This window comes from Mustela nivalis (assembly GCF_964662115.1).
Source record: "Mustela nivalis genome assembly, chromosome: 2".
NCBI lineage: Eukaryota > Metazoa > Chordata > Mammalia > Carnivora > Mustelidae > Mustela > Mustela nivalis.
In genome coordinates this window covers 15313629-15324879 of record NC_139021.1, presented here as the reverse complement: position 1 = coordinate 15324879, position 11251 = coordinate 15313629, and the positions used below count along the sequence as shown (strand labels likewise).

The 11251-nt window shown below is 44.3% G+C and overlaps 1 protein-coding gene across 2 annotated transcripts in view; it reads right to left on the bottom strand.

Annotated features, from left to right (window-relative positions):
- Positions 1–410: 410 nt before the first annotated feature.
- The window catches only part of WASHC5 (WASH complex subunit 5), a 59368-nt gene continuing 48527 nt past the window's right edge, over positions 411–11251 (bottom strand). For both annotated transcript variants that reach the window (XM_082719711.1, XM_082719712.1), the window contains exons 26-29: positions 10619–10715; positions 7229–7382; positions 4082–4169; positions 411–816 (exon numbers count right to left, since the gene is read on the bottom strand). In XM_082719711.1, coding sequence (XP_082575837.1) covers positions 760–816; positions 4082–4169; positions 7229–7382; positions 10619–10715 — 396 coding nt within the window. In that variant the 3' untranslated portion in view covers positions 411–759. The remainder of the gene's footprint in view (positions 817–4081; positions 4170–7228; positions 7383–10618; positions 10716–11251) is intronic.

The window sequence follows — 11251 nt, the reverse complement described above, 5'->3', positions numbered from 1 at the left end:
AGAATTCCAAACTCCGTACGTGCAGGGCAACAATTCGCTTATAAAATGCTGTGCTCAGCCTCCAGTAGGCTGGACCACTGGACTGGGGCTTAGGTTGCTGAGGAAGGGAGGATGGAAGAAGCAGGTGAAGCTGGGGAGACCTACAGAAGGAATACTGAGAACCCCCCAGGGTCTCTGATTGGAAGAGGACAGTGAGCCTCAGACACCAAGAAATTTCCATGGTATGTGGTCCACTGATTGCATGGTCTCTGTGTTTGCTACTGGTCCAGCTCTCACCACACACCTGCCGGCCTGTTGTGGGTGTATCCAAGGGTGTATCCCACATACCTCTTACCTTCTGAAAGATATATTTTTTTTTTAACAGGATGAATATACAACTTTGTAATCACAGGCAGAATGAGAACTTTGGGTACTGGTAATACTATTTTACTGAAAATCCAGAGTTGAACAAATAGTTCTTTAGAACATAAAACTAAATGGATTTATATGTAACAATGACATTCACCATTTATAAGAGGCAGTACAAAACCGTGTTCTGCTTCTCCATGATACAAATTGCATATAATACCATGATTTGAACAATATTTATATTAACTAGCGCCATGAGATACATCTTACTTGGAATATCTGATGTTTCCCACAATTAAGGGGGAAAAGGCAGTTCTATGAGCAGCTGAGTTTCTTCGCTTCTAAATTCCTTTTAGTAATGGGAAGATTTAAGGACAACCGTTTCACTGAAGAAGCAGATGCCAAAAAAGTTTACAGTACTGTTCTGAATTCATCAAAAATGAAATTAGGCACGTGAGCTTCAGCAACCTAAAACCATGAAACAGAAACGTTAAATTACTCATAGTATTATAACTCAGAAGTTCACAATTTTCCACATGAAAGTCAAATGAGAACATGCTTTGGAGCAAGGGGAATCAGGGGAGCGCTGGATTCACAGAGGTGGACCGCTCCTTGAAATTGCTGGCTTCTGTTTCCACTGTTCCTCACCTCGGGGTCTAACTTCTTGGCACTGCTATCTGAGGGAATGCTGTACAACGCTCCCTGCCTCCTCCTTGGTTCTCAGAGGCACTTGGATCTGCTAGGAATGCACAGGCCTCTGGGAAGTACGAAGGGGTCATCTTGGGTCACCTTACAATTCACTGATGACCCATCCAGAGAAGGACAGCATGTCACAAGTGACAGGGTCTGAAAAGCACGCATTCCTTAACTCTTCTTAGGGGAACCACTGAGAGGGGTGGAGGAGGGTGAATGGGTAAAATGTAGAGCCAGGTGACCTCCAACTCCTAGAAATGGGTATTTTTTAAAAGCAGTGTTTGTTTTTTCTGATTATAAAGGTATCACCTGCTACTTAGAGGAAATTTAGCAAATAGATGAATGTAAAAAATCATCTCATCTTAACCCCCTAGACAAAACTAAACCTGGTAATTGTTCTATAATGAATCCCTCTAATTTACAAATTCATGAGTGTGTATGCGCACAAACGCATTCAAAATTAGGATCAAAAAAAAAATTAGGATCACATAATCTTGTGTCCTTTACCTCTGCTAAATCTTAATGAACATCCTTACACACACATCTTTGTGAACTTTTGCACATATATCCAGCAGATAAATTCCAGGCAGTTGAATTGCTGGGACCAGGTGAGTATATGACAAGTTTTTTTGTTTGTTTGTTTGTTTTTTAAATCCATACTGCCTTCCTATAGGATAAACAATTTACACCGCCATTGACAGTACTGAGAAGTCCTATTTCTCCAAAGCCTTCCATGCAGTGGGAGCCCAGCATTTAACTTTTTATCAACTGGAGTAAAAAACTGGGTTGGTGGAAACCGTAATTTTACTGTTATTTTGATTTGTGACTTTTGAATTAAGGTCAAACATTTTTTTTACAAATACTATTTGTATTTCCTTTCCTGAAAACTGCCTGTTACTATCCCTTGCCCATTTCTGTTTTTGTTTTCTATTGGATTGGTTATCTCTTTCTTATTCATCTAGAAGAACATCAAGAAAACCAGTCGTTTGTTAATATTTTCCCCCATTTTTTTTAAAATTAAGAGACATTTAACAGAATTGTGTCATTACATTCAGCATTCATAAAAGATCAGATTCTAAATTTTCTTTATGGTTTCCTCCTTTGTTGTTTATCTAGAAATTTCTGAGAACTCTTACATATTTGCATAAAATTTCTGAATTTATTGGTTCCATTTTCCAAATGATCTATAATTTTAGTTTGATACATGAAAGATGGGAATAGACTAAGTGGCTAATTTTTAACCAAATAATGAACTGTGCCAGCAATGTTGACTAAAATATTCCCTTTTTCCCCTTATTAGAGAGGCTACTTTTCCTCAGGTACAACTGTATACACTTGGATTTGTTTATAGACTACATATTCTGATCTACCAATCCATCTATTGGGTTTCATACCAGTACCACACTATTGATTTTTGTAGTTCTACAGTATTTTTACATACTTGGTATGTTCTAATATTGTCTTTTTAAAAAATTCTACTTTTGGCCTGAGGTCTAGAAAATTAAAAAAAAAATTTCCCACCCCCCCAAGGTAAAAAAATTATCTGACATTTTGGTTGGAGCCACAATAAACCTAGAATCTAATAAGAACTACTATTTGAGTTTCCTCATTCAGAGATGGACTTTGAATTTTTAGTTTTTTCTAAACTGTTATTTTTTTCTAAACTGCCCTTCTTATAGAGGTTATAACTCCTGCCTATTTGTTAATTCTGCAAGTGGAATATTTTTCACATCCCATTTTTGAATTGGTTATTAGTGTATCTACCTTGTACATTATCTAATCAGTTTTGTAAGCTTATTATTTTAATAGTTTTCTGCATGATTCTAGTGGGGATTCCAGGAAGACAATTACATCCTCAATAAATAATACAAATTTCTTTCTTTCTTTATGCATTTTAAAATGCTCACTTCTTGGGACCCCTGGGTGGCTCCTTTGGTTAAACAGCTGCCTTCGGCTCAGGTCATGATCCCAGCGTCGTGGGATCGAGTCCCACATCCGGCTGCTTGCTCGGCAAGGAGTCTGCTTCTCCCTCTGCCTCTGCCTACCACTCTGTTTGCCCGTGCGCGCGCTCTCTCTATCTCTCTCTCTCATAAATAAATAAATATTAAAAAAAAAAAATGCTCACTTCTTATTTTACTGCCTTGAGCCTGAACGACAAAAGTAGCAGCCAGAGTCAGTATGGCCATATTACTCTTACAGCACGGACTTTAATGGGAATGGTGTTAGCTTCACTACTAAGTATGCTGTTGCTAGTTCATTTTTAAAAAGTAGTCTTTCGCTTTTGTTATTTAAAAAAAGGGGGGGGGTGTCTTTGATCCCTAACCCACTAACTTTTAAAAATCAGAATCGCTTTTCAGAATCTATCCAAAGTCTTATTTTTAGTATCAAGCTCTGCCCTTCGAGCGGAAACTTATCAAAATGGAATTACTAGTGAGACAGGAAAAGGAAAGAATATCTTAGAGGGTAAAACAAAGCCATTTTTGGACACTCTGGCCAAATATTTTAGTTGCGGTGTGATCGTAACCAAATTTGCTGTGGGACCCAGGTGTTCGGGGAAAGGAACCAACCAACCATAAAACTATTTCCCTGCCCCGGCCTCTTCAGGACTTGCCTTTGGGACTGCCCACAAGAGCGGCTCCGGAACCGGAACCAGAACCGGAAGCCCGACTGCAACTGGGTGCGCTGCTGACAAGACACAGGCGTGGAGGAATGGGGAAGTGCTGTGCGAGGCGCGCTGGCGTCGCGCGCTGCGCGGCGAAGGAAGCGCCCTCACAACCGGAACCAGAACCGGAACCGGAAGCCCGACTGCAACTGGGTGCGCTGCTGACCAGACACAGGCGTGGAGGAATGGGGAAGTGCTGTGCGAGGCGCGCTGGCGTCGCGCGCTGCGTGGCGAAGGAAGCGCCCTCACAGCCTTGGGTCAGAGCAGGAGCGCTGGGCAGCCCAACGCGGGCTAGTGGGGCGCCCTCCGCTGAGTCTGGGGTCACCCTAACGCCATCTTTCCACAGCAAGGGCTTTAATGTCTTGTTGCGGTGCTTACCCTCCTCGGCAGCTTTGTGTACCGGACGTAATCCTCCAGGAACAGAAGGGCGCCCACGACGTCCGCAGGCATTTCAGGGATCTTCTGGCTGCAACGGAGAACACTCTGGATCAGTTCACGGCCTCGCACAGGGCAGGGTAAGTCCGCTCGCTCCTTCACGCGCTTTCTCAACACTTCCGCCCTTGCTAATGAGAGGAGGGTTCTCATGTGTAAAACCTGGGCAGTTACAGTGCCTGAGCGCCAGGGGCAAACAGAAGTTAGTAATTAAGAGAAGAGCCAGGCCCGTCCGACTGGGGTTTTAATAAACATCAAGGCTCTGTTGGGCCTTTCAACAGAACATACCAGAAGCACGAACGCCAGCTCCCAAACTGGCAGACGAGGACTTAAACCTTGTTACTGTAGCCTCTAAATTACAACGACAGACTAGTCAAGTCAAAGGGGAAGCCAGTCTCTGAACCCCCTCTTGATCTCCAGAACACGACCTAGAGGATAAGGTCTGTGCCGACTGGTTCCCATGGGCCTCCAAACATGATGCCCGGGGGCTGGCCGGCCTCCTCCCCCTCACCCCCTCAGCCCTCCACAATTCATCTTCATCGGCCCGCAGGTCCCTGAACAGGCCACACGTTCCCACCCCACTGGTCTCTGCTGCTCCAGTTTTCTCTGTCCCTGTACTTGAAAGTAAACTTCTAGGCCCTCTTCCAGTTCCAGCCTGGGTTCTGCCCTCTTTGGAAGTCCTCCCTCCTCCCTGACTCCTCTGGGCACTTAGGCTTTCATCATACTTAGAATCTGCCCCCAAGACTCATCTAACATTTTCAGTTGTTTGTGTGGGGGCTTCCTTGAGGGCCTGGGTCCTGTCTTTATCTGTTTCCAGCATCTGTGACTGTAGCGGCAGCTACTCTGTATTGGAAGGTGTCAAACACATGCAGCATCTAGTAACTTTCTCTGTGGGATCCTCCTTGTTCATTGATACAACCACTGTGTTGCCAAGCACTGTTCTGGGGCAGGGAATGCAGCAAAGGCTGTGACAGTCTTGTGGAGCTCACATTCTTTCTGCACATCGAAAGGAACTTTAGGTCTTAAAATTATTTCCAATTTAGGTACAGACTGGCATCTTCTGATTAACATAGGATTTCATGAAACTGGATTACCTATGTATTTCCCTGATGATTTTTTGCTCTTGAAAAGAAGGCTGAAGAGTGATTACACCTAGAAAAGTTGCCACAGCTCTGTACCTTTCAGTGTGTGGCCAGGGCTGTGTCTATACTTGCTCTGCTCACGGTGAGGGAAGGGAAAGGGCCTCCGTGTATTCCAGGTTCCTTATCTCACTTCCCTTAGCCAGATCAGAAACCCAGAGCCGCAGCAACACCTGCCTCCTGAGAACGTCTCTCAGGGTCTCCAGAAACATGCTGCGCCACAGCCACACTTTGTAACAGTCATCAGTGAGGAACAACCAGTCTGAAGGACTTCCCAATTCTTGACAGATGGGGAGCTATGAGCTGGGGTGGCAGGTGTGGAGGTTTCTTCCCAATTCCCCTTTACGGACTTGAACTTGGTCCTTGGCTCCCTCTCCATGGTCTGGAGCCCAGACCCAGCATTAGGTTTCTAGGTGCCTCCCGTATTCCTTTGCAACCAACCTCATTTTGTCATCACGACAATCTCATCTCAGACTTCCCTACCCTTCCGAACTACCTTCTGTGTTTCAGTTATTAAAAAGTGTGCTGTTTGAAGCAAGTCTCACCATCTATCCTAGAAAAACATCCAGCGTGTGTTTGTTGTTCAGTCTATTAAATAAGATGGGGAAGAACTCTACTGACTGAGGCTCTTGGAGAAAAAATGTCAGGATTTAAAAAGAATGCAAGGTCACTATGAGCCAGATGTATCCAACAGATGTCAAGAACCTGGTACTACAATTTTAGCTGCCCTGCACTCCACTGGGGGCCCGGGCAGTCCTCTCAAGAGGTTGACTGTTTTTGGAATCTCAGTACAAGCTTGGAAGCCACAGAAAATGTAGAGAAGAGGGTCGATAGCCAACTGGAACCCCCAGAAGAGGTCACAGACACGGTGAGCGGTCACAGCGTGGTGAATAGGAATAGGAACGGGTAGAAGCAGCTTATCTAAAGGAAAAGGAGACCTAAGGCAGCAGCCTGATGTCCACAATGTGGGGTGAAGCAAGGGAAGGAGACTGCATTTATTCTAATTTCAGAGTGTAGAGGAAGGCACAGCGAGTGACAATTCAGAGACAGGATGAAATTCTCCACACATCACAATCAGTGAGTTTCTGGGGCCAGGCCCACAGCCACATGCATCCAGCGTTGCCTTGAGAAGCGATGGTGCCTCACTAGTGGCCGGATCCCAGCCAGGGATGGAGGACTCCTGCCAGGGATGTCTGGGCACTGATTCACGCCCTGGGTGGAAGGTTAACTAAATGGCCTCTGAAATCATGTCTGATGAGGACTTCTTTGTAAGGTCCCATTAGTTTTTAAGTTAAACTGACCAAAGTGACCAAGCAGTAGTCTTCCTAACTCTGGATGTGCAACATGCCCAAGGAATTTATTTAGGTGCCTGCCTGCCTTTAGGGTAACTGAGGAGGCTCAGGACCCAGCGTCTCATGCAAATAACTTTTTTTTTTCTATCTCAGAAAAGCCACATTTTGGCGGAGTAGGCTGAGAGAAAAAAGGTTTATGAACCTTGTATCTGACAAGAACTTACGTGTGATTTCTGTTCCCTCCTACACTGCCACCCTGGGCTGTGCCCAGGCTCTGACATGGATGTGCTCCCTGACTCCCACTGAAGGGTATGAGACCATCCCACGCCAGTGCCCCAGCTGGACAGCTTGGGCTCTCTGAGCTCTGAGCACAGTGCCCAGGACAGCAAAGGAATAGGCCCGCACTGTCTTCCCCATGGGGGTCGCTAATCCTGGTCATGACTTGCTCATTCTTGCCAAATCACTGTGGAGTGCAATGAGGGGGCTTCCCCAGCAGGGTGACAAAGGATGGGTGCACCTTTGGTTCCTGCCAACAAGGTGTGCCCTGACTTGCTTTGCACAGCAGGGTAAGCAGTGAATTCCCATCTGCACTAGGGAGGTAATGAGAGGAATTTGGAATGCAAGGTCCCCGGCCCCCTCTGTAACATTAATTCCTTCGGTACCTTGTGCACTGCTCCACTGTGGAGCGGATAAACTGGCCGATCAGCGCCAGGAACTGTTCAGTGTACCGGGAGTGAAACTGCTTTAGCAGGGTGAGCAGTCCCAGGACAAGGGGCGGCCAGTCCACAGGGTCGGCAGGCTTCCGGCAGACCATTCCTGCAAGGAGCGACAAAGGAGGAATTAGACCATTAAGCAGAGTGCTTGCCTTTGGTGATGTTCATTCAGTGGCCATGTCTGTGATCATCAAAGTGTTTGGGGACCGCACCACTGCCAGCAGATGACTATCTGGAGGGAATGACAACTCTGGACTCATTTGAATTGGGCCTGGGGTCAGTAGGGGCTTCTGGTGGTCTGATGCAACATAGTAACAATGGTGATGGCGACTGATTTTTATAATCACCATCACTGTCTCTTTTGGGTAATACGTGCCATTGTAGGAAACTTGAAAGTTATAAATGAAGGTAAATGAGAAGGTGAATGTTACCTATAAGCATCTTCTGTTAGTGGCAGCATAGTTGTGTTAGATGTGCTGAACCACTCTCTTAAATGAAAGCAGTTTAAATCTTGGATAACATTAACTAAGAAGTATCTTTAAACACTATATTGAACGTTATACAATAAAAGATCTGCAGGAGCCTAGACACTAGAAAGAAGGAAATGTGGGAGTGAGTGAGCACCAAAACTGGTTTTTGCACTAAGAATTTCTTCCCCAATCTGGAGGCCTTGGCCTTCTGCCCAGATGGCTACAAGGGTCCAGGAGCTAGAGCTTAGACTCTTAGAGGGGAAACACAATACTGAAAAAGAACAAAGTTAGAAGACTTACATCACCTGATTTCAAGACTTATTATAAAGTTATAGTAATCAAGGCCGTCTTAGCATAGGATAAAGAGATCAATGGAACGGAAGAGAAAATCCAGAAATAATCCCACCCTTATATGAACAATTGAATTTCCAGAGATACACCAACAATTTAATGGAGAATGAGGAATCTTTTCAATAAACGGTGCTGAAACTGGATATCCTTACAGTGTACATAGAAAGTAATTTTAAATGGACCACAGACCTCAGTGTAAGAACTAAGACCACAAAGCTTCTAGGAAACAAAACAAAACAAAACATAGAAGACTATCTTCATGACTTTAGGGTTAGTCAAAGATTTCTTAGGATACAGAAAGGACAATTATAAAGGAAAACTGGATAAATCAGATACTATTAGTATTGAACATTTCTGCTCATTAAAGTCACCAGCAAGAAAATGAACAGGTAAACCAGAGTCTGTGAGTAAAACTCAGTACCTAATAAAGAATTTGAATCCATGACATATAAATAACTCTTACAACTCAATGATTAAAAAAAAAAAAAAAGCTATTAACCTAATTTAAAAACAGGAAAAAGACTTGAACAGACACTTAAAGATAGAAAGAATGCCCAAAAAGCACATGAAAAAGTGCTCAGTACCATGAATCATTAGGGGAAGGTAAATGAAAACTATGAGATACCATATACCACCATTAGAATGGTTAAAGTTGAAGACTAACATTGCCAAATGCTTCTGGGATGTAAAATGTATAATACTTCGGAGAAGGCATTAGGCCAGACAGGCTTTCAGATCCTGCATCTGGATTCTTGTGACGACTGGGCCATCCCTTACTTAAACCAGAGATGCCCAAACAAGTTATCCTGATTTCCCTAACCTGGGTCTTGGCAACTCTGAATTTACTCAATGCCCAGTGTACCAGACAATGATGGGTAATCAGAACATGGAGAAATAACCCTTTCCAGGTGGACAGCAGCAGCGATGCTTACAAAAGCTTCCTTCCTCTCTGAATGTGGCCCACGGAGGTTGTGCCTCGAAGACAGCCCAAGGCAGGCAGGCATTTCTTAGATCAGTCTTGAGAGCGACACCCAGCAAGGTTACATATGTGTTTTCTGGGTCTCCAAACACCCTGACGTTTCTTCCTGTTCCTACTTTTCATTATTTTGCCTCTCAGATTAACACAATCTAATTCATGAAAAGAACTGTTGTCAGATATAGGAACATCTCTAAAACATGAAGGGGTTTATTTGTTTTGTTTAAAGATCTGGAATTCAATGGAATAGTGAAATGCTTCCTATGAGCAGCTAAGAATGAGACCAGTGAACAAATAGTCTTTGATGAAGACAAGATTATCTTCATGCACTGACAGTCCATCATTACAAAGGGTCACGTATTCTTGTTTAGTTCTAACACAGAGACAACAGCGGGACAACACGACTCTTGAGATAAACTCCTAAGTCCACCCTGGGGTGGTTCTTTAGGTTGATTTTGACCAATATACAGAAAAGGACTTAGCATCAGGGCAGCGCTTCTTCTGGTGCCATGTAATATATTAGGTATTTTTAAAAATCCGGTTGGCCTGAGAGGTTGAGTAACTTGGCCAAAGTCACACAGGTGAGTGCTGGTGGAGCCGGAATCTGGACCCACGTTCGTCCCTCAGTCCCACCAGCAGTATTACCGGGGGCCACCGTGCTCTGCATTCTGCGGCGGGGGCATGTCCTTATGGGAGCTGTGTCTGGAATCAAGGAGTATTTCTGAATGAGAAAATAAAAACCTTATAGCCATTCCACATCTTTATCCTTAAAAAGTTTATGGAATAGGAAGGGGAAATAGCTCAAGGAAGAAATTCATTTTGAAATTGCTGGTCAAGAAGTAGCACATTTACAGGAAAGCGCTATGATACTTTTAAAGTAAATTAAACTTGATAGTGGATTTGACAAAGCTCAACTGTGATAGAAAGTTTGGAGGCAGAAGACAGACCTGGGAAACTCTTAGAAAAGTGTTTATAAAAATAGTCAAAATAAAGTGATCAATGGCAAAAAAATATTTGAGGCTCTGTGACTGCACAGGACAAACAAACTGAAAGACTTCGGTAGTTTGTTTGTACCAAAGAGTTTCACACGTCATCACAGGTATAGACCTCGTTAAAGTACTGGGGGTATGCCTGTGTCAATCTTGCCTTCACTGTACTGTTACTTTTCATACCACAGCTCCTGCTATGCGGGAGGCACACGGCACCCCTGAGAATGGGACGGTAACCAAAGGAAGTTTCTCTCACACCACCATCAGCTGCCTAAACGTTAATGAGAGAAGCAAAGATCCCACACCTTTTACAAGTTGGTTAATTAATCTTTGGAAGTTAAGGGTGGACTACATTTGGTTAATGGTAAATCCACTGTCTACACCTCACGAAGGGACATTTCACAGGCTCAAAGTCGTGCATTCTATCAGCATGCCTCTGACTAAGGAAAGATCTCATCGGTGACACGGCATTCTCCATACAAAGAGCTGGTTTGTGAGGTATTAATCCATTATTGTGTTACGGTGACTTCTTGTAAGGAATGCCATACAGTACCTAGGTTTTTGTTGTACTGAAGTTTTGGCAACTGTGCGATCAAAAATAGGAAGTTGACAACTGGAAAGTAGGGTAAGCGCTTTGTTGTGATGTATATCTGGAAAGAGAAAGGTAAGAAAAATTGATGGCTTCTTCTCAAGGCACAATACTGCAGAACCCATGTTCAAACGGAAAGCTTCCATTTTGCTCTTCAAGCTACCGAAAACAGGGATGGTTCCCCTGATCTGCTGCCTGCAGAGTCTGATGTAACACCACTGATCCTTGCAAACATAAATACCTATATAAAAATGAGCCCTTCTGGGAAAGAAACAATTTTGTCTGGAGATGAGCAGTTACTTTCCCCTCAGATCCTCTTCATGTCATTCCCAAAGGGAGAGGGAAAAGGGTGATGAGTGAGGATGGGACATGTCACGGAGCAGTCTCCTCGCTTGCTCGGTGCACACAGTATGGTCTGGGCATACCCAGCCACCTCCCTCACTCCCTCCCTCAGCTCCCTGGGAGGCTTGGCTCTGGTCGGACAGCCTGCCTCCAGTGCTCGCCCATGTGGAGCCCTGGGGAAGTCCTCAGGCTCTGAGCCTCGAGTTCCTCACACGACGATAGCCCATTTCATGGGGCTGCTGAGATGACGGGACA